Source organism: Balaenoptera musculus, chromosome 3, assembly GCF_009873245.2.
Source record: "Balaenoptera musculus isolate JJ_BM4_2016_0621 chromosome 3, mBalMus1.pri.v3, whole genome shotgun sequence".
Lineage (NCBI taxonomy): Eukaryota > Metazoa > Chordata > Mammalia > Artiodactyla > Balaenopteridae > Balaenoptera > Balaenoptera musculus.
In genome coordinates, this window is record NC_045787.1 from 30,564,688 (window position 1) to 30,588,642 (window position 23,955).

The following is a 23,955-nucleotide window of genomic DNA, read 5'->3' on the forward strand; positions in this document are numbered from 1 at the left end:
CACGCGATGAATCGGGCTTTGTCATTCCCATTCTGTATTTAGGGGAATGCAGCAGTGGAATCTGTGATGAAGCCTCCTGCATCAATGGTGGCACCTGCACAGCAAGCAAAGCTGACTCCTACATCTGCCTCTGTCCCCTGGGATTTAGAGGTCGACACTGTGAAGACGGTGAGAAAGAAGCAAGCTGATGGCGATTTCTGTCTGCGTTGTTAATTCATGTTGATGTAATTTTTCATCAATGTACTTTTAGCAAGGTCCCGTATATTTTTATGGGATTAATGTTGCTTTGTTGGGAGGGATGGGAGAATCTTCTCTTTAACCAGGTTGGAGTGTCTTCAAGCGTCAGAGTGGCAAACCAGCCAAAGACAAGTTCTCTTTAAGATGTTCCTGGGCCGGGCTTTGGTGGGCTCATCTTGGCCCTCAAATAGCTTTGAAAAGCCTATATTTGTGTGGTTTGTGTCAGAATTTGAAGCATTCACAGCTCAGGCTCCTTAGAATATCTGAGGGTTCCAGAGAAAATGTTGGGAAGGTACACACACAGAAACATTAACAATGTGATGTTTCTTTTTCTTGGTACCGTTCTGCTGAATTATTCTACCTCTCAATACTGTATATATTGATTATATTTATATATATACCCATATATGTATACAGACATATAAACACACATGCACACACAAATACACACATATAATAATGGAAATTTTGAAAGATTTTGGAAAAACCAAGCAGGGTTGAACATGTTTTAATTTTTCTGCCAGTGATTCAGATTTGGCCCTAAGACACCATCCCGGGGAAAAGTTTTTTTTTAACACTGTGTAATCTCAAATTTCTTGTCACCTAGAAGAGGGCGTTGTGAGTCAGAGTAAGCCCAAGCTGTTACACACCACCTTCGTATTTCTGTAGCCTGACGTACTAAAGGTTGATCCCTGCTCACGTCACTGGAGGTCCGTGGGAGCCGCGTGCTCTGCTCCACATAGTCATTCAGGGACGTAGACGCCTGCCTTCTAGTGGCTCTGCTGGGGCCTTAGCGTCCTCCACTGAGTCCTGCATCCTGCCAGCAGGCGAGGAAGCCAGAGCAAGTGGAGGAGGGAGGGAAGCTTTAGGGGCCAGACCTGGAATTCTGTGTACTCCTCCCACCCACATTCCAGTGGCCAGAACTCAGCTACACCAGCCACCTATCTTCAGAGCAGCTGAGAAATAGAGTTTAGTTCCGTACCCAGGAGGAAAAGAAGATGCTAGTTCTGGCACGGAGGGATTTCTAACCACGTGCTTGTTCTTTCAGCCTTCACCTTGACCGTTCCTCAGTTCAGAGAGTCTCTGAGGTCCTACGCTGCAACACCCTGGCCGCTGGAGCCCAGGCATTACCTTTCCTTCATGGAGTTTGAGATCACGTTTTGGCCTGACTCAGATGACGGCGTCCTCCTGTACAGCTATGACACGGACAGCAAAGACTTCCTGTCTATCAACATGGCAGGGGGCCACGTGGAGTTCCGCTTTGACTGTGGCTCTGGGACTGGTGTTCTCAGGTAAGGGCTGAGACCGTCAGGCCCCCCTCCCCTCAAAAGCCAGACAACAGTCACTTTGAAGAAAGACAAATTTGTCATCTACCAGCTTGCTCTCTTCCTGTCTTCCCTACACAGTTATCTTTTCTGAAACCTGTCCTGATTCATACAGATGACATGCTTCCCAGAGATCATGCTCTCCTGCTGGCAAGGTTTCCTCTTCTTGAATAACTACCCAGTCCTCTCCACCTAAGATCATGCAACGCAATCAGCAGAAACGTGATAAATTGTCAATCAGTACCTTGCTCAGAGCATCACTTGGTGGGCAAATATATGACAACTAGTTTAAAAAGTACCAGTAGAAATGTAATGAACAGAAATTTCCTTGGTGACCTCACTTTATTTATTTATTTATTTTGTCCATTGGAAGTAGTGTGTATCAGAGCCACAATCACTTAAAAACATCAAATTGTTATTCATCTGCCCTATTTCCCACAAACATCCTATTGATAGAAGCTTAACAAGTTGTTTCCATTAGATTAAGAGGATTTCAAAAGGACACCTACTTCTTCACCAGCATTGAGTGAACACATTGTGGCATTACATTACACATGCTCATATTGAATAAATACATAATTGTCACATAATCATTCATTGCTATGCATCAATAGATTGGGGTGGCCTCACTTTAAATTTTAACTTTCCTCTTGCTTTATTTCTTTGGTGGCAACGAGTTATTTGGCATGGCTCTTATTGTTCTCCATATAGAGAAGCTGATAGCAAATCACCAGCAACTTCAAAGACCCTTCCCTGACCAACGTGCTCGTGAAGGCTGTGTGATGACTGGTTTCAATAGCATGGAGTAACTAAGTGCTTCTACAGCGCTTGCTGGTGTCTGCAGATTTGGTTCTGGGTTATCAAAACTTTCCTTCTGTTATCTAGTTTGTACTAATCATTGATTTAGCAGATCGATTGTTCCTATACAGTGTGGCAGTATCTTTGTGAACCCCTCGGAGCCTGCAGTTGGGAGGTGCAGATATTTTTCTTACTTGTTTATGTCTCCCTCTTCTCACTGTGTTCCTCCCATCGTAGTTTTTTTTTTTACCTTCAAGCCGGAGGCCTGCTAATCTAATGCAGGCATGCCTCTTGTTCCTACATTTGGTGATTTCTTCGCTTTTGAAACACACTGTGGTGTTTTGTTCAACAGTGCCCTGCAGCAGGAAATCGGTTAGTCTCTGTTGTTGTTTTAAAGGAAATCGAGGGCTGTATTGAATCACAATTCATATTGCTAGACTGTCATTTCTAGAAAGCATTTGTCGCTGAGATCTTATAGCCACGCGTTGCCCTTAATTGCTGATCATTTTTCATGGCTGATGGGACGAGCCTACTGCATTAGGTTTCAACAGTTCTTTAAAAGGACAGTTCATTTCTGTCCTTAAGGGCTGAATTCCTACACATCAGTGAGCCCTCCCACGTGGGGAATGGACAAACACTTCTGTACCTCTGGTTATGCAAGAACATCCTATGTCTCAAGACAACTTTGGTGGGTATTTAATTGATTCAATTTACATATGATTATGCAAAACAGTCTAAGCAATTCACTTAGAACTGTTTGTCAGGTCGAGAAAGGAAGACACCTTGAATATCACCTTGTACTTTCAAATGGCCTCTTCCTGGATAAGGAATGAACAGAAAGGGCTGGGGAGGGTCGGGGCTCATCAGCCCTCGTCCTGCACAGATTGCCCCCCGCCCCCTGCACCTCGACAGTGGCAGCTCCAGCTATGGGGTCACAGTGGAACCTTAGAAGTCCAGCATTTCCCTCTTTCATAATTCTGTTTCTATTTTATTTATTTATTTATTTTTTATTTATTTATTTATTTGTTTATTTATTTATGGCTGTGTTGGGTCTTCGTTTCTGTGCGAGGGCTTTCTCTAGTTGCGGCAAGTGGGGACCACTCTTCATCGCGGTGCGCGGGCCTCTCACTGTCGCGGCCTCTCCCGTTGCGGAGCACAGGCTCCAGACACGCAGGCTCAGCAATTGTGGCTCACGGGCTTAGTCGCTCCGCGGCATGTGGGATCTTCCCAGACCAGGGCTCGAACCCGTGTCCCCTGCATTGGCAGGCAGATTCTCAACCACTGCGCCACCAGGGAAGCCCCTGTTTCTATTTTTGACAAGAGGTGTTTTTCATTTCTTTTCACATAAGTTATTGCTTCCCTGCCTGTCAGGAAAGGCGCCTGGAAAAAGAATTCTTTAGTATTAGGTGTGATGAAAAGGAGGCAAGAACTCAGAGATTCCAAGGAACAGACCACCGTCTGCTCCCCTGGGCCATCCCCTCTCCAATGTAACTGACAACACCGATCATGGTTAGTGTTTCAGACGGCCCTTTGGAAGATGTTTATTCTGAAAACCAGTTCCAAGACTTCCTGCTTCATTAAGACAATTCAGCGAAAGACTCAACTACAGGAAGCTGCGGAATTGGCCAAATCGTTTTAACTTTAGGAAAAGGATAAGGTGGTCTGATTTATGATGAACTTGATTCAAAAATCGAGACAACTGCAGTGAGCTCATGATGGCCACGATCAGTATCACCCTGCTGAGGGAAGCAGCGTGTCGACGGGGAATGACCTCTACACGACAACAGGCTCAGGCGCCGTTAGTTATTATGGAGATGGGCTGCTGAACAAGATCTTTATTGCATATTGATTGAGCCAAGGTGATTAAGTTCTAATTGCTAAGGACAAATGGCAAAAGCATTTGCCAGAGCAAAAAATCAAGTGAGGGGGTGGAGACCTTTCAATAATTGTGCCCATTGGTATTCCTGGTGGGTTTCTAAAGATGATCCAGGACCAAAAAATAATTGGGAGGTTCAGTGAAGGCCAGGAACTATATAGACATCTTTAGAAACACAAATGCAATACTTATACCCTTTTACACACCTCGCTGTAAAACTCTTATCAATATTATTTAAACTTCAAGTGTTTCCATCTTGAATTAATAACTGAATTTTTAAAGTACTTTTAATCCTTTTCATAATATCAGACAACATGGAAACTGTCCCCCCAGTATTCTATTATGAAACATTTCAAACATATAGAAAAGTTGAAAGAATTGTACAGTAAAATCCTTATACCCACCACCTACAGTCTACAATTAACATTCTGCTGTATTTGCTTTATCATGTATCTATTTATCCTTATATTCCCCATCCATCCATCCATCTTATTTTTTATGCATTTCAGAGGATGCTACAGACATCAGGACATCAAGGAATCTGTTTTGCATCATAGCCTATATAATTTTCTCTTCTTCAAAGCTTGTATGCAACTCTGATCACACTTTAGCCTCATGTCACCCCCTCATCTTGAAAACCAGACTAATCCTACCCCCATTTCAGACTTGTTGTAAGGAATAAGTAAAATGATAAGTGAGATACTTACTCCTTCCATGAAGGGGTCCAATAAATGGAGCTAGCACTGCGGTGTTTACCAAGAAGGAATGAAGGTTTTTCTTTTTGCTGAAGAGAGTGAGGTGCCTAAGGTTGGCACGCCTCATGTGAGCCAGATTGGTGGCCATTATTTCTAACGCCATTGACGCTAACCCATGCTCAGTTTCCTTCCTTCAACAGGAGTGAAGAGCCCCTCACCCTGGGTCACTGGCACGAGCTGCACGTGTCTCGCACAGCGAAGAATGGTATCTTACAGCTGGATACACAGAAGGTAGTGGAGGGAATGGCGGAGGTAAGAAGGACGTCACCTCCTGATGGCTTATGTGAATGGGGTTACTATTTCCTTCCTGTCTTGGAGATGAAAGTGGCAGCATAATGATTAAACACAGTGCCAGTTTACCTGGGCTAACAACCAAGCTTCCTACTGGGCAAGTTTCTTAACTTTGCAATTCCTCAACTGTGAATGGGGATGATAATAAGAGGGGCCTCATAGAGTGGTTGGAAGGATGGAGTGAGCGAATACAAATGTAGCGCTTAGAAAATTGCCTGCCTACCTCCATGCCTCCCAACCTCTGCCTTTGTTCATGTTGGTGTGTAAGGTAGTTCAGAACACAACTCCAAGGCAGGGCCAGAGATGGGGTGGTCGCACAGCTGACAAGAACACAGACTCTGAAACCAGACTCACGGGGTTCAAAATCTAGCTCCATTCCTCACCAGTAGTGTGAACTCGGACCAGCCACTCGATCTCCCAAGTTGGTGTTTTTGCATCTAAAAAATGGGGTAATGGTGATACAATAATGATGTTTTATAGAGTTGTAAGAATTACAATAACTGTATTTATAAAACACCACAGAACCTGGCATATGATCAGCACTTTGTAGCTTTACTTACTGTTAATAGTGTACTATCATAATAACCTCAAGAGCTCAGAATTTCCACTCAAGTTTATAATTTTCATCCATGATTTTATTTCCAAGGTCATGTTCAAAGGAAAATGACATTTTTAAGGAGCGATAAGAGAGATTTGCTTTAAACTATAACCTACTGCGATTCTGTACACACACGAAATTTACAGACCCCTAAAACAGAGGGGACTTTAGATTTGCCAGGATGTTCATTACAACAGTCTTCATTTTGTGCATCACAGATTTAAAGGGGGCATTGATGAATGTGGGTGTTCTGATAAGAAAATGAATTGATAGAAAAAAGAAAAGGAAGGAAAAGGGACTCTTGGTGGTAAGAGGTATTTGGTTGAGGAGGAGAGAAGAAAGAAGGACACACATGTCAAGAAGGGAGCTTGGGGGACAACAATGGTGGGTGGTCCTATCAGAACCAAGGACCTCCTTGGGAATTAGAAGAATCAGAAACTGGGCTCTGCTTCAAGAGGCGAGTACCTTAGAAAATATCCCATATATATTTGTGGAAGGAAGGAAGGGTGAGGGGAAGGGAGGGAGGAAAGATGGAAGGAAGAAAGGAAAGCAGGGAAGAAGGAAGGGAGACGAATAAAGGAAAATGGATTTTAAAGGGAGAATGGGAGTCACTTCTTGTACAATCCAGAAAACTCTAACAGCTGACTTTAGTCCAAGACAAGATTAGAAGCTCACAAGCATAGATCTGACTGTGTGTTGACTTAATAATATAAATTCAAAAAAGCAGTGTATCGCTTTAGGCCCTAGTTACCAACATCTGTAAAACAGTAACAAAAACTTAGGATGGGCATGTTTGTAAATAGTGGGCTTAAGGCCTTTGATTCTAAATAAGCAACTCTTCAGGAGGCAGCATTTACCATTGGGATCCTACAGTGAAGAGGTAACACAAAGGTAGAAACCACACCTCGGGTTCTGTTACTGCCACGCCAGGGAATGAGAATTAGACAATATGGTAAAACCAGAGTCCTCCCTATTGGTTATTTGAACGGATGGAGCTGACCGGAGGGCTGCCCACCTGGAAACAGTATAAGCACGTGGGAGGGAAGGCGTGGCTATTCTGTGTGCATCTGAGGGCGGTTCTTGTGACGCTGCCTTGAGACGGGAGTGGGAAGGCCCAGTGCTTGATCTCCAGGAGTTAAACCTTAATCAGATCACCCCGCAGGGGTCTCTGCCCCCCCAGCTGTCCTGTCCGTACATACCGTGTTCAAAGGTGTGGCTGACAGGGGCAGAGGTCTTGGAGCTTCGAGACGGGTGGGGACAGGGATTAGAGGATACTGCTGGGGGCTAACCCAGCCCCTAAGTGTCCGGGCTACACTCGAGGCCAGATTGCTGGCTGCACTGAGAAACACCAACAGTGCAAGGTGAGCCAAGCTGTGCAGACTCAGAGGAAAGGCAGTGCTTCCCAGGGCTTCGGGAGAACCCAACCAGGGCGTTTGCTCAGGTTTTCCAACCACTCCCAGCCGAACGGAAGCGGCAGATCCAGGCCCAGAGCATCCCACGGCAGAACAGGCCCACCTTGGTGGGTCTGTTTGTTTATCTCCTGTGGTCCTGCGTGGGCGTGGCCGCTGCAGCCCCGCCTCTTATCCCCCGGCCGGTGGCGGGGGAGGTTTGATGGGCAGCCAAAAGGGACGCCTCTCGCCCCACGAGACCCCGCCCCTTTCGCTGGACCCAACCAAGAAACTGCAAGTGTTTTCAAAACGGCCTGCTTCTCTGAAATCCCTTTGACCCTGCAGCCTTCCTGCTTTCCTCCTAGTATTTTATTTTAAAGACAAGATGGAGATGGGTTCATGGGGGTGTGTGTTGACAGCTCCTGTCTGGCTTTCTATTTCATCGGGCCACAAGAATTCGCGAAAGCCCTTCTTTGATGACCACCCCCCTCCGCCTCCCCGCTAGTTAAATAAGAACCCTCGAAGCTGCCTGAAGGTTGCTGACGGAAGGCAGTTCAATCTGTTTAATCCAAGACCTCTCTGCTTCTACCTGGCTGGACCCCGCCACTGTGAGCGCTCCCCTAGATGGAGCTCCCTCCTCTCTGTCTCCTCTTCTCCATCCCAACCAGACCCCAAATCCATTCTCCTCCCTCTGGCCAGTTATATTCCTAAAACACAGTCTGACTGTTCTCTCTCCTGCTGAAAACTCATTGCTTTTGGGGTGAAGTGCACATTTCTATCCATGCATGATCTGGTCCCTCCTTGCCTCTGCCCTATACCTACATGCCCTCTAAGCCCTGACTTTGTCCAGTTTCTTTCTCAGTTCTAACTCTTCCTAGTGCACCTCCCCACTCCCTATGTCTGGGGTAGAGTATGCGATGCCCCCTCCCCGCCAGGTGCACCCATAGTCACCTGGACAGTCCTCAAAGGGTTAATCTTACCTGCCCGGTCACTTGTCTGTGTTCACCCCAGCATAAGCCTCTGGAGGGCAGGGACCTGGGCTTTCTTATTTACTGTTGTTTGTGCAGCACTTAGTACCTGGGACATACTAGGTACCCAATAATATTTGTTAAATAATTAAATGCTGCTACTGTTTGTATTTCTTTTGATCATAAATCAAAGGAAACAATAACTTACGTTACCCAAAGTGTGTTCATCCCCAGAGGTCTCAAATTTGTATGTTATCTTAGGACATTTTAACATTTTGCTTAATTAAGACTCATGTTTAAAGGAGTTTAGACCTTACGTCTCACACACAGCTTGTTATCTAGCCCAGCCATTGGGTTTAGGCTGTTGAAATGACCAGAAGCAGGGGAAGCCTTTGGGGATTGACAATGGGGAATTCTCTGAGAGCCTGGAAAAGAGTTTCTCTGCCCTTGTATTTGATAACAAGGAATGCCTCCCACCTGCCATGCCTTCCCTTTCTCTTGGCCTAAAGAGGTTCTATCTTTACCATTAGTGAATATAACAGTAGCAGCCATACTGGAACGCAGATCCTGCATCCAACTCTAGGCAAAGCGCTAAATCAGTGGAATCTCAGCCGCCAGGACAGGCTAGACTGTACTGCAGTCAGGCACACATAAACCCAAAATAGCAGCACCTTATAATAAGGAGTTATTTCTCACTCACACTACATGTCCATCAATGGTCAGCTGCAGCTTTAATCTGAGACCCAGGCTGAAGGAACAGGGCGTGGGGGAAGAAGGCATGGTGAACCACTCCTGGCTCCGAAAGCCTCTGCCCAGAAGTGATTCACTTCTCTTCTGCTCATGCTTTATCGACCAAAGCAAGTTACACAGCCCCACTTGAGATTGACAGGTTGGAGGTAATCTTCTTGCAGGGAGAGGGGTATTGATGACGGAACAGTCTACCGTATTCGCTCTCATTTTATAGATGATGAAACTGAGTCTCAGAAATGTCAAGAAATTTACTTTCAAACAGGTGGTAAGAAGCAATGCAAAACAAGGCAAAGGTCAAGCCAATGTGTAGACAGATTGTCATGATGAGTCTTGAGACTGTCTCTGACTTTTGCTCCCTGACAGGGAACCAAAGGTACCTTTGGTAATCTTAACCATTTTTTTCTGAAGTTGCACCGTGTTTTGTTTTTCATCTATTGGCAGGGAGGCTTCACCCAGATTAAGTGCAACTCGGACATTTTCATTGGTGGGGTCCCCAATTATGATGACGTGAAGAAGAACTCAGGCATCCTCAAGCCATTCAGTGGGAGCATCCAGAAGGTACAGGCTTCCCTTCCTCATGTGTATTGTGTGACCTTGACTGCAGACAATGGAACTGAAGACTGTGATCAGTGCAACCTGCTGCACCCAAGAAAGAAAGCTGGAGAAACTTTTAACGTTTTTAAGATTATATTTTTTAGTGCTCAGAGCACACCTTTCCAACCCCACTTTCTTATAACGTCTTCTCCTAGCTAGATCCAGCAGACATCCCATGAATGCAACTCAGTGAAGATGAATTTGTACAACACATCCACTAAAATATCCTAGGATTGTTGAGGGAGGCACCTGGCGCCAGGTCGCTCTAGACGCTTCTACAAAAGGGAAGGAAGAGGATGAAGTCTCAAAGGGACTCCTGCTTCTCTTTGGGGTCACTTTGCTTTTTGCTCAAGGCAAGACCCAATTGTTTCCGCCGCCTCCACTCCCATTCCCACCACCGTGATTTAGCAGTTGTTCATCAATCATGTAATCATATTCTTGAGCACAGATTAGAGCCCTTCCATAGAAGGTCTGGAAAAAATCCACTCAGCTAGTAAAAGAGACAGGATAGTGACCCCATTCATATCTGTCTCTTATTCCTTCTCTTGGGGCTGCCCATGATCTCTCCAGTCATGAGATTATGTTCTGTCTGCAACAGATGTGCAGGTTGACCCACCAACCCAGATTTCCAGGACCACTAAACACTGGGGGGAAAGAATTTGAAGAAAAGCACATCCAGTTCCTGGATGTTAGCTGCATCCTGTTTCTCTTTAGCAACCACTGGGGGAATGGGGGGCCACTGATCCCTTTCAGACCTGCAGCAAAGTAAGGAGAGACTAAGATGATGGAGGGACAGTGAGAGAGGGTCCTCTCACGATTTGCATATCTGGACTCTGGGAAGGGCCCCTGGGGCTCTGTACTCTGTATCCCAGTCAATATTTCCTCTCTCTGGTGTGCTTCCCTTTGTTGCTGAACTGTGATATCAATGACACCTCAGTTCAGACCGTTGTCCCTCCAGGAATGGGGCGGGGACACGGCCCCCATAGGCCGTGTGTAATCACGGGTTTGAAATTAGGAAGCGGGCTGAGTTGCTAAGAGGCTTCACCTTCCTTCCTACTGTGTCAGGTTTTGCCCTTCTTCACACAGCACACACAAGCCTTTCCTCCTTACTCCCTGGAAAGGCCCTCCTCCCCTCCCAGTGACCCAGTCATCGGCTCTGCCTTATCCTGCAGCGGACCGCGCCATTCTTGGCTTGTTCAAGTCCTGCATTCTCAGCAAGAAAAGGAGGAGACTGCGGAAAGGTTCTGGCTCTTGTCTGGCAGCTTCTGAGATTCAGGGCTAGGGAAAAGTTTTCTCCCAGCTCTCCTGACACTCCCTAACAACTAGGCAAACCTGTGGAAACATGGATTAGTGGCTGGAAGTGCCACTGCTAATCTCTTAGGACCCCCTGCATGGTGGACCTTCCCCTGGGATGTGTTCTCTCTCTGTCTCTGAGTTCAGCAAAGCCTGTGAGACATTGAAATACCAACAGCTCAGGGCCAGTGCACACTCCGTTCATTTGTGGCTGGGGAGACCAGTAACCTCGCCCTGTAATTCATCATCAGTTTCACTAGAGCCCCATGGCAGGGAAAAGGGGTGAGAGCAGAGCACTCTCTCGTCCAGTGAATATGCCCAGCAGTGCTAAGAATGTGACCTGGGTTTCACTCCAGGGAAGAGGATGTGGAGAGGAAGGGGATTCCAGAGTGTCAGGGGAGGAAGGAAGCAGGAGGGAGGGGGGCAACTGGGGAGGCCGAGTTGGTGGAGCTGGAAGAAGCTGCAGAGAACTCTGGCCAGGAGGACACAGCAGTACAATTCCACCACCTCCACACGCAATCACCCGCCCTTGGATTCCTGCCTGTGTAGCATTTTGTGTTGTATTCTTCCTTACTCCGCTTTATTAGCGGCATCTCTCAACCTTGGCTGCACCTTAGAATCACCTGGGAAGCTTTTTAAAGTTACCGATGACTCCATTTCACCCACAGAGATTCTGGTTCACTTGATCTGGGTGGGGCTTGGGCATGAGTATATTTCTTAACCCTCCCCCCCTCCACCTCGGGTGATTCTAATATGCAGAATTAGAACCCTAATTTTGTGGTTATTGGGACTTCTTTACGACCTCACTGAGTAGCCAGGTCTTGCAGAGACAGAGGAAGCTGCGTGTATAGTGTTATAAATGATGCAGAGTCTCCCAAACACCAGATATAATCACTTCAGTTCCTGTGTCACTTACGAGACTGTAAAAGCAGCAACCGGACTTTTTCTCTTTTGTTTAAAGCTTCCTCACTAGGCATAGTTCACATTAGCTGAGGAAAGCTGTAGAAGACCGAAAAGACGTTTTCTGAATTCCTGAATTTCTTTACATTTTCTTTCCTAAGATCATCCTGAATGACCGGACCATCCACGTGAAGCATGACTTCACGTGGGGCGTGAACGTGGAGAATGCAGCCCACCCCTGCGTGGGAGCCCCCTGCGCCCACGGGGGCAGCTGCCGACCCAGGAAGGAGGGCTATGAGTGTGACTGTCCCTTGGGCTTTGAGGGGCTGCACTGCCAGAAAGGTACACCATGGGGAGGGGAGGGGAGAGGGGACTCAGGTGCTGCTTCTGGAAGCAGAGGGAATGGACAGACCGTTTGTGGGACCAGTTGATAACCCCGGGACAGCCATACCAATTATTTTTATCAATGATGTCAATAGCATATTAGATGATGAATTATATATAAACTACTATAATTATTTAATAAGAATTAAAATGCTGAAACAGTTCTGTAAACAGTAAATAAATAGTTTCCCCCCTTCCCCCAACCTGTCATGGCTCCTTCCCTGAGAATCCCCTCATGGTCTAGCTATCAAAAGGTTAACTCGTAGGGAATTCCCTGATGGTCCAGTGGTTAGGACTCGGCGCTGTCACTGCCGGGGCCCGGGTTCGATCCCTGGTTGGGCAACCAAATTAAAAAAAAAAAGTTTAACTCATAATATGGGTAAGGGAGTTTTCCAGGACTCGTACATCTGAGCCACTCCCAGAGCCTATCCTGACAGGTGGATGCCTGGGCTTCATAGACGGATAAATATTTTGACTAAATATTTTTGACTCCTACCTGTGAATGCTGTAAAGAGAAATCTGAGAAATGTTGCTGAGTATGGCAAAATATGAGTTGTACGTTAGTTGCTCCGAACAAAAATATCAATAACCTTCTGTAGACTGCTATTTTCCATGCTGTATATGTTTCCTCTGTACCTCAGTTTCCTCATTTGTAAAATGGGAGTAATAGAGCAATATTGTATGACACAGAGAATTGTAGCGTAGATTAAGTGAGGCAAGGCATATTCCTTAGAAGAAGAATGAGGCAGCACATGTTCCTTAGAAGAATGCCTGGTAAGTACTCAACCAATATTAAACATTATTATTCTTGGTGAGAAAAATAAAATGCATCAGCAAGTGCTGTGAGCTGCTCAGCTTTCAACCTGCCCTTGTGTGAAAGCAGAGCAGGTCCCGGACCACAGGCCCTGCTGGACTGAGCTTTCCACACCAGCTCAAGGAGGCGGAGGCCACGGTGGATCCGGAGGAGGCCTGCATTGTGCAACTGTGTCATGTCGGGCCACGTGGGCCTTCTTGTTAAAATGCCAGGTGACTTCACCTGTCTGGGAACTAATTAAAAAAGGTAGACAGGCCTGAAGGAAAGAAGGCAGCCATCCTAAGTGAAGGAACGTGCTCTTTCTCTTTCCTATTTGTTTCCAGGTTCCTGATTTTTATTAGAAGTGGGGTTTAGAGGAAAACAGGTAGATATTTCGGTACATGGGGTGCTAGGAGAGCTTGTTTTGCAGCAGTCTTGGAAAATATGAAAGGTGCCAGTTTTCCAGCTGGAAGACTAAGTAGCAGTATACTGAAATGAATTTTGAAACCTGCATGGCAAATCATATGAAATATATTTATTAACATAGCTCACCTTGGTGACGAACCCCCAAAGAAGAAGAACATTTGTGAATGAGCCTGATTATAATTCTAACGAGCAAATCACTGTTTAGCTAATAGCATGTACTTGAAGAGGTTTAGCTCGAGTGGCCCGTTCATTCAGAAAACTGGATCTGGATTTCACACATCAGCATTTGAATCTCCTAGGTCTTCAATTTTACTGCAGGCAAATTCAAGCTTGCTCCTGCCTTAAATGCTAACACTAATGGTCAATATATAGAGTCCAAGCTTAAGTGAACATTTAGCTTTGGGAATTAAAGGAGGAAGGAAAGGATAATTTGTGATCTTGTTAACCCTCCTTTCCCATTACAGAACATTAGCCGTACAGATATAAAGTGCTCACGTGTATAGCTTTGTAACTATAGGTTCAGGTTCAATGAGAAATAAATCTCCCCAGAATGAAGAGTCAGATCGCTGATGAGGGCCTGGGCCTCCTGGCAAGATCCAAGGGAATGGACAGTGGCAGGGGGGATCTGGGGGGCTTTTAGGGCTCTTTTTCTGCAACATCCTAGGCTAGAGCCAAGATTAAAACCCAGACAGAACATCAGCTGTCCTTGTGTTATATCAGTATTTCCCTGTGCTTTGAAATAAAGATGGTGTTTCTGGCAAAATGGCAGCTGTTGCCAATCCTAAGAAGATTCATCTATAGGAGGCATGGCCTGTGTCACATAATTTCTTCTCCTGTTATATGGCTTGAGAGGATTAGTGGGACTCTGGGTGCAGGTTAGGACTGTTAAGGACAATTTTTCCAGGCCCCAGCAGGCTCTCAGAGGTGCACACTTACCAGACAGACTTTTGAGGTGAGCATCTAGTCCTGAGTAAGGATCAGAAATAAAGGGAGGAGAGCTGGTTCCACAGAGATGCAGGAGAACAGTCTAAAAGTTGGGGTATATTCTTCGTGAGAAAGACAAAGAATGGTTAGAAGCCATCCTTGGTTGTCAAAGAGAATCCTGTCTGATCCAGCAAGGTGATTCTTAGCCTCATATATTTAAGGGTTGTTTCCCTCCCTGATTAACAGATCATGCTTCAAAAGCACGAACCTTTCCTAGCACTCCCCACAGAAGTTAAACCAGTCCTTTTACAGTGGGCAGCGGGGTGTAGAAATCCCCAGCGCCAGGCCTCGCTCAGTCCATACCAAGGCGCACCTTCTCGGTCAGGAAATTAGCTTCTGGGATCCTCAGTGAGTCTGGTTCTTTCTGCCCTCCTCAGAGGAGAATTCCACTGGGACCCTAGTCGGGAGATTGGAAACTTGTTCTCACCTCTTGGTGGTGCAGACGGGCTGGGGCCAGAAACTCAGACAAATCCTGGAGCGGTCCAGGCTCCCAGACCATCAGAACATTGAGGGGGTTTTGGGACCCCCGTCCTGCCCTTTGTCTCTGGCAAAATCAGAGGCAGGAGCAGAGCCTGAGCCCAGATGGAGGTGGACACCGGGCTCCCACTGAACTGCAGAAAAGTGAGCCTCTCTGTCCCCAGCTGGGGCAGGAGGAGCCAGAGGGTCTTCTAACTCCCAGCCACGACTTCAGGTACCAGCAAAAACCATAGGGCTTGGTGGTCCCCTCACCATCCATTTGGGGGCTGTCACTCTTAGGTGCCTTCTTCCACCTCAAACCTCAGCAACCCATGCTGTACCCTAGTACCGAGGCCCTTTTCTCATCTCACCAGAGGGGTGTCAAAAAGCTGCCCTCCTCAAAAAGATACTCCCCATCCTTAGAGATTTCTGTCTTCTTTCTCTCTGCTCTCATCCAAATTTACCCACCTGTGTCCCAGTCCCTCAGGGCTCTTGTATTTAAGTTACTAACAAGTTAAAGCAGAGTTCCACGAAGCACATGTAAAAAATTAAGTTCCAAGGAATACTGATGGCTGTTTTATGCTCACACAGAGAGACAGACAACATACATTCATAGGCACAAAATGGGAGGGGGCTTCTGGGGTCAAATAAATCTGGGTAATCCTGGGTAAACAAACCACTGTCTCTTCTGTGGGACTTCTCAGAGCATTTGCTATGTTCTGCGTGTCCAAGACAGGGGTGCAGGATGCAGCTGTTTCCTCCTGGGGTTCCCCCAGCCCATAGCAGACAGGCCACTTGGGAAGGAACTCTGAGCCCGGTCCTTCTTTCCCTTCCCTGCATTAGAGTTTGGACTCAGACCATGCAGGACCCTGCAGGCCACTAGATGGGGTTGTTTCTCTGTAGCAGCTGAAGCCGCGCCACACTCACTACCGACACCAAAAGCTAATGGCTTAGGTCACACATTTGTCAGGGGTGCGCAGTCCTCAAAGATGGGAACCTGCCTGACCCATGCTGATCTCCCACATTCTGGACATTTTATGTTGTGTTTAGTAAATTCACATCGTATTGCTGGGTCTGATTTGGGTGATTTTTTTTGGCCGGGGAGAGGAGTCCCAGTGCATAAAACACATAGCATCATTAAGTATGGGCTATAATTTAAGAAAACTCAGTATGAAAAAACACAAGTGAATAAAACATAGAAATTGTGCATACTACAGGGAATTTGTTTTCTTTTGATGGTGTATCATAAACAATGGAAAATTTGGGGGGGTGTTCAACCTAGATGTTCATGTTTAGATAGCTGAAGACTGGTAGTGTTGAAAAACATTTTTTTTTTTTTTTGTATATGCATCATGTCTGTTTATAGACATTAAAAAATCATATATATGTACTTTTTTTTTCACACACACACTTTATTTTATTTGTACAAGAGATAAATAGACTGACACCAAGCATTGTACATGGATGACCACAACAAAAGCAACAATGATTGCAATTACCAAACATGAAACACACTCATACTATGTCATAATATTGACATTCAGTCCAGTAATCCTCCACTGTAACAGCTCCTTTACTTTGCAGTGAAAGTTCATTTTTTTTCATCTTGATCTTTTGTTAGCACTTTTATGAATTCATCAGTTTTTCATTAGAGTTCTGAAAATGCTTATTCATTCAGCTCAGCAGTATAGTCAGTTACCAGAAACCTGTACTTGTCAGAGTCTTTTCCATGAATTTCTTGAAGATGAAACCCTTTTATAGGAACATATTTGCAAAAGCATCAGAGTACACCCAGAACTGTCTGTAAATGACAAAAGACTTAAAAATGACCACAGTTAAAGATTTGATGAAAGATCATAATAATGCAGTTGACAAGAAAATTAGTTATTTCTGAGATTTACATTTTAAAGTAATAACTAGGATTATGACTTATAACATTATACCAGAACATATAAGATTTTTAGAAATTTCATGTAATGTCTGAAACATTTATATTAACATATTTCCATACAAATAACCCAATGAAAGTTTAGTATTAGTTGGAAAAACATTTTTTTGCTGTTCTTTACTTTATGGCTGCAGAGTCAGTTTCATGGAACCAAGACATCTGCTCCAAGTAGAGCTGTCCGGCAGGGGAGGGTGCTGCCCTATGGGCGAGAGAGCTACCCATCGTGGAAAGTGTTCCCTGGGGCTGGATGACCATCTCTCAGGGGGTTGTTGAGAGGAGTCCTGGCTGCTGGGAAAGCTAGGTTACAACACCCCAGGTCCTTCCTTCACTGGTCCTGGGACTGTATGAAGGAACCAGCAAGCTCCCTTTAGCTCATCATGGTCCCTTGGGAATTTCAAGTCCCTGCAGTGGAAAATGCTTTGCCTAGCTTGCAGGCTGCTATTCATTGGGGTATTATTTGTGTCACCAGATGGCACGAGCTTTTAGGTCTAAATGTGAGGAAGCACCAAAAACACTTTTCGACTCGTGCCTTTACCACGGAAAAAAAGACAATGTAGAAGAAATCGGATATAAAGGGTTAGGATCAAATATAGCTGTGCTTACAATATTTAAACAAACCACAAAGGGCCAGAAAGGGCTAGATGGTCACTTCTAATGTTGTAGGACGGAATTAATGTTTATCCACTCAGTGACGACACTGAGTATATTTCCACCATTTTTGTATTCAGTGGTGTCATTTCTAGAGCGTTCCCCTGCTCTTTGTTAATCACCACATCACCAGGGCTCTGGAATATTGCAAAGGGGGTGGGGTGGGAATTAGGGTGATATTTTCCACTAGGGAGAGAAAAGAGGCAGCTGGCTGGCTTATCATTCCTTTTTCACACGTAGCCTGGAGCCAAGAAAATAAATGGTCATTGACAAGGTAAGTAACTTCAGCAAGGAGTTATTTCTCCAGGTTTAGATTAAATGGGGATCGTCAGCGCAAGCTCAGGGGAGCCTCAGAGGTGTAGGATAATTTATTACACACATCTTCTTGGCCCACCACCACCTGTGCCTCCACTCGTGAGCTGGGACTGGCGAGGCGTGTTGGGTGACTTGGTGCTAACCATGAGGAGAAAAGATTTCCAGTGGTTCCCGTTGGGAATCAGATTCACATTCCGTAAGACGAATGTGAATTCCTGCAGGGCTCCACGAGGGCAGCAAGGCTGGTTCCCAGAAATCTGCAACCAAAGTAATTGGGATTTTTACAATGACTGTGAGATTCTGACCTTCCCTGTTCTGTTTCATGCTGGCACCTGGCAGAGTGTGGGAACTACTGCCTCAATAGTAAGTACAGTGAGTCCTCTGAGAAGCTGTGACAGTGCCCTGGGCTCATGCCAGGGCAGGCTGCGGGCACAGAGCAGGCCAACCGCCTGCAGAGGTAATGAGGGGGACACACCCCCCAGGGCGGTGGGCATCCTTCCTCCAAAATCGCCGGCCCTGGGAACACACTTGTCTCCCAGCTGGACCTCGGGAAGCCCTGAGCTCCTGAGCTGGGGGGCTTAGCAGGCACCTGGACGGGGCTCATACACACCCCTTTGAGGGTCCAGGTGCAGAGCGCGTCCTGACCATTTCAAGGAGTCCAGGGGAATGATGACTATTGGCCACAGACCCACATCCATGGCCAATAACAGCAGGGACAGGCCCTGCCTGAGGCTCAGCCAAACCCAGCAGGGGCGCCGGGTCGATGTTTAGCTCTCCTCCTGTCTCAGCACTAGCAGCCTGCAGTCCCGGGCCTGCCGGCCCAGCTAAGAGCTCTCCTGCCCTCCTGCATTTCCGCACTCTTCCCTCTCATCCCCCCCTCTGGCCCTCTCCTTTCTATTTCTGCTCCTCTGGGTCCTCTCTCCCAGCCTCACCTTTCCCATCCCCCTCCCCTTCCCCTGCCCGGGGCTGCCGTCCATTTTTACACCTTCTCCTCCACGTTTTCTTTTGGCATCTACTTTCCCCTTCTTCTTCCCTCTTCCCACCATCTTTCTACTCGTGCCATTTTGCATCTTTTTCCTTCTCTCGACTTCCTTTTCTTCCTTCTTCCTCCTACTCACTTTAAGCAGAGGAAGACAGGCCTGTGGTACAGCCCAGAATTTAAGATGCAAGAGCTGTTCATTTCAGTCTCTAAAAGGCCCTCCGGTCAGCAGGCCCTTGTCTTCGGCTGTGCTGCCTCAGAGGACAGTGAAGCAATTTCTTGGATAGTTACCTCAGAAACTGTCTTTAACATTTTTTTACTTCTGTTCTGCATTTCTTGTTTTCTTTCTTTCTCCCTTCCTCCTTTCCTTCCTTCCTTTATTTTTTTTATGAAGAGGATGGGAGCCTGCTGTGGGTGACCTGCTAACATAGGAACTTACATTTGGGGGCCCAGTGTCATTGGGTTTTGTGTTTGCTTTCCTTCCTTCCTTCCTTCCTTCCCTCCTTCCTTCTTTCTTTTAATGTTTAGAACTCTCCTGCTGTTTGTAGTGTCAATAATTATACGTTTTCTCCCCTGGGTATAGAGTCCTTAGTTCAGTGTCTTCTTTGTACCAACAACAAGCTTTTGTGAAACTAGAACTCGTTTTATAAACTGGCTTATTCTCTCTCGTTTTGTACATTTCTTTAAACATGAGATTCACTCTACCTTAATTTATTTAAACTGCCATTTGTGTCTTTCTAAAGAGAAAAGAGATATTGCTATAATCTCTTTAGAAGAAATCCCCTAAATTATCCCTAATTTGTGACACCAAACACAACTCCTTAGCCTATTCTTTTACTGACTGTATGGAAGGAGGAGATTCCTCAAGAAAACAAAGATGAGAAGTTGGGAGGAAGGAAACACACTTCTAAAATATTGAAAAGTAAAAAGTGGGCTGAGGGCCAGAACTGGGGAGAGTCGGTCTGGCTCATGGTCTATTGCTTTCTTAGCTGTATGATCTTGGGCAAATCCTTGATGATTTTATGCCTCATTTTCCTATTCTATAAAAATGGGAACAATCAAACCCTCCCCTTCCCCCCCCCCACCCCCGCACTCCCTGCTCCTTCCTGTGACTGTGGTGAAAATCTTGTGAAATACGACTCGGGGAGGTGATTTGCAAACAATTGTCAAAGCCTCATCCCCTCTGCTTCACCAGTGTCTAAGGTCATGGCTGAAAGGGCTCTGGACCAGATTGGCTTCAGCTAGAGAAATCCTGGTGGGTTTTGTTGAAGGGATTGTTTTCTCTGCCTCCCTTGGAGAAGGAGGGTTATCCCCAGCTGCTCCTCGCATGGCCCAAGACCTGCCCTTTGGCTTCCAAGAATAATTGGGCACAGTTCAAGTTTTGGCATATTGCGAGCCTTCTCGGCAGTGCTGAGACCGATAGGAGTGACGGCCAGCCCCAGAGAGGGGACAGCAGAGAGATGCCAATTACAGGCCATCAGGCCGGGCAGTCCCAAACCAGGCCAAGTGCCTGTGCAGCCAAGAGGAAGGGGCCGCCAAGTTGATAAATGTCCTACCTCCAGGAGCTGGCTTTCTTTGTATTTTCCTGCCACGTGGTGGAGTGCTGGGGCCAAGAGAGTCATGTAGCGTGTAACCTCCATTTTCTGTTCTGTCTCAGCCATCACAGAAGCCATTGAGATCCCTCAGTTTATCGGCCGCAGTTACCTGACATATGACCATCCAGATATCCTCAAGAGGTAAGAAGCTTCCACAGGCACCTCCCTTATCTCCTGGTAGGTCAATTTCTCAATATCTTTCCCAGAGCTTTTCCTTGTCTTCCGTGCCAGAAGATAGTTCTCCAAAAAGGCACGAGAATTTAGCCATAGTCCCGGGGGGAAAAACATACAAAATAAACATAGAAACTAGAACAAAACAACACAAAAAACAAACTCAAAAATGCAGCCTTTGAAACAAGCCCATGACAAACAACCCAAAGCCTTTCTGGTCCAAGGGACGTTCCCAGAGAGAGGGACGTGCCCAGCCCCGGGATTTCTAGTATTCAGGCTTTGAGAAGCAGTGAGAACTTGATGCTCCCGAAGCCGGGGTTATATGAGTCCGATTCCCCAGCAGGGCGGTCAGCGTCATGCTGCTCTGTGGCCATGGTCTGAAGAGGTCAGCTGAGGAAGGGTTCTGGGGCACCCTCCACCAGACAACAGCCCCAAGTCCGTGTCCTACCTTGCGTCTTCATCAACGAGGTCCACTGTCCTCTTCAGGCTCTTTCCAGTTCGGTGGGGGGCTCCTCAGCTCTCTTCATGTGGATACAAGAGCCTGATCCAAGGAGATGCCTGAGTCACAGCTGTGGCTTTTAATCGCTGGTGGCAGAAGCTCCAGCCCTGCTCCGGGGTCCAAGCTCCTGGTCTGGAATAGCCTATTTTACACAACATGGGAAAGACTGGCTCTAGGCAAAGTCTTCAATCGAGTGAAGCTTGGCTTTGGCGCTTTCAGTTTACCCTTTTCTCTTTCTTTTCCTTCCCCCTAGCTCTTTGTAGTTTAGAGCGTGCCATCCCTCACCCTACCGCCAGCACAATCATTCTAGAATTTTTCCATCCTCTTCAGGTTGATCGCATATTCACAGACTAAGGCAATGCTTTAAGCCAAAGGCATCCAGTTCTTAGGGTGGGATTTGGTGGCTTTTCGAGGAACAAAAGAGGTTGAGAGACATTTTCCTGGGGCATTGAGTGTCCCTGGTGACTCTGGACACACACCAGACAGGCAGGGCTTTGTTTCTCTAATCCCATGTTGTGTAGATCAAGGTTGTCTTGCACGGGCCTTAGGCAAAATGGATTCCCAGCCAAGAAACCCTCTTCTTTCTTCAGCCCTTTTTCCCCAGAGATGGAAGGGTGTTCAGTCCCCAGAAACTGGGAGGGTGTGAACAGGGCCCAAGTTTCTAGCCCCCTGGTGCTTAGTGAGAGGCCCTGGGTGGTTGGGAGCAGAGGGGTTTGGTGAAAGTAGGAGGTGCAGTGCCCCAAAGCAGAAAGCCCGACGGCACCTGTGTGCATATATGTAGGTGCGTGTACGTGTGCATGTGTGTGAAGCTGCAGGTAAAAGTCAAGTTCAGGGTCTGTTTCAGTTAGATGCCTTTGGCTGCAAGTAACGGGAAACTCAGCTCAAAATGTCTTAAACATGAAGGGTATTTATTATTTCACATAACAAGCTGTCCAGACTTAGACTGGATCCTGAGTTGATTAATTCAGATAATCAACTGTATTATCAAAGACCCATTTTCCTGCCTTGTTATCCTCAGCATATTTTCCAATGGTCATACCCTTTGTGGTTACAAGACAGTTGTTCATAAATGCTCATTAAATGGCTATAAATCATGGCAATATCCCATGCAAGTAAAAAAAACTTTTTTTTTTATGTGACTCTTTTAAAAAGGAAAGGAGTCTTTTCTAGAATCCTCCTGATAAATTTCCTCTGTCTCATTGGACAACAGTGGGTCACATGCCCACCCCTAAACCAGTCACTGCAAGAGAAATGGAACCATCGTGATTGGCTTGTACCAATCAGTGTATCCAAGGCAAGTGAGGGAAAGAAGGAAACTTGGGCAAAAGATTGGGAAAGCAGCTCTCTAGGGAACAGCCCGGGGCTGGATTGCTCTGCACCTGGCCTGGTGAAGAAGTCAGTATCATGGACCCTGCTCCTCGCTCACCACTCTGAGACCCTGCCTGGGGAGGGCAAACTTGATCTCTTCCTGTCTAGCTCAGGCTCTGGGAAGCCTTAGACAAAAGTCCCCTCCACTGTTCACTACGGAATGCACTCTGCAGCTTCAGGCCATGTTCGTGAGACAGAGGGATGGTACACATAACAGGAAAATGGACAAAGAGCTTTTTCCAGTAGTGCCATCTTAGGAGCAATATTAAATTATGTTTACTCTTATCTCACCTTTTATTTAAGGACCTCATGGTTGCTTTTCTCCTTATTGCAGATGAAACACTGGTCACTTTCTAGGGAAACTGGATCTGTGAACTAGTCTATTCCCAAGAATTGTTAAGAACATCCCAGAACTGATAGGGACACATAATCACGTGATCCTATTCCCAGCCAAAGCTGTAGGGCCGGGACCTGACCTTCCTGACCACCCTTCCTTCCTCTCATCTTCCTGTTCCTCTCCACCCTGCTTTTGCCCCAACACCCCTCGAGACCATTATCCCATCAAGGCACCTTCCTTGACTGACACTCTGCCCCTTGTCCAGTCATTCCTCCTCTGCCCTCAAGGATGTCATCTCCAGAGATAACCATCCACAGCCACGATCATAGCCCAGAGTAGCTGCCAACTTGAACCTCTTGGTAATTAAGGAAACCACTTCCTTTTGAGGAATAGGAGACACTTTCCCAAGGACCCGTGAGTGGTAGTACAGGAAAGAGGGAAGACTGAAGTGTGTATTGGGGGTGCAGGCTGGGACCGTGGCATTGGCCACAGTCTGGCTGATCTGTGACTCATCAGATGCTCTCTTGCGGCATTTGACCACACCTGGGGAGAGAGACAGACTCCAAACTGCAGAATGAGGAGGTCAGACCTTTAGACCCATGGCATGACTTGTGGTGGTGATGCCTTTTCTAATCTCCTGGTAGTAAGAGTCAGAAATGTCAGATTATCTTTATAATTGGCAGACAAAACTGGGATTCCTCAGAAATGAATGTTGGTGGAGACTGGTTGATTTGATGTAACTATTTGTGTATTTCCTCCAGGGTGTCAGGATCCAGATCAAATGCATTCATGAGGTTTAAGACAACTGCCAAAGATGGCCTGTTGATGTGGAGGGGAGACAGCCCCATGAGACCCAACAGTGACTTCATTTCCTTGGGCCTTCGGGATGGAGCCCTGGTGTTCAGGTAACCCCTACTCCAGCTGCTTTCTACATCACCTTGCGATTTTTCTCAGACAGTACAGATCACGCCAAACGGAGGGTTGCAGAGGGAGCCAGAACACAGTCTGCTAGAATGAACAGCTGCCTGCAGCTCCGAGTTAATTTGAGGCTCCTGGTCTTTCTTTCCAATATCCATCCCTAGAGCAGCAGTTGGTCAGCTATAGCCTGACGGCCAAATCTGGCACACCACCCATTTTTGTAAATGAAGTTTTATCAGAATACTGCCACCCTCATTCATTTAGGTACTGTCAACGGCTGCTTTCACGCGACAGTGATACACTTGAGTAGTTTCAATAGGGACTGTACGGCAAAGCCTGAAATATTTATTATCTGGCCCCT

The 23,955-nt window shown here is 46.4% G+C and overlaps 1 protein-coding gene and 1 non-coding gene across 2 annotated transcripts in view; both read left to right on the forward strand.

Moving 5' to 3' along the window:
- The window catches only part of EGFLAM (EGF like, fibronectin type III and laminin G domains), a 164,741-nt gene that overhangs the window by 131,515 nt on the left and 9,271 nt on the right, over positions 1-23,955 (forward strand). The window contains exons 14-20 of the mRNA XM_036849240.1: positions 43-168; positions 1,286-1,529; positions 5,132-5,243; positions 9,428-9,544; positions 11,935-12,115; positions 20,364-20,442; positions 23,438-23,581. Of these exons, the coding sequence (XP_036705135.1) occupies positions 43-168; positions 1,286-1,529; positions 5,132-5,243; positions 9,428-9,544; positions 11,935-12,115; positions 20,364-20,442; positions 23,438-23,581 (1,003 nt within the window). The remainder of the gene's footprint in view (positions 1-42; positions 169-1,285; positions 1,530-5,131; positions 5,244-9,427; positions 9,545-11,934; positions 12,116-20,363; positions 20,443-23,437; positions 23,582-23,955) is intronic.
- TRNAD-GUC lies at positions 12,429-12,500 on the forward strand. Its single transcript has one exon. It is a non-coding gene; the product is annotated as a tRNA-Asp (tRNA).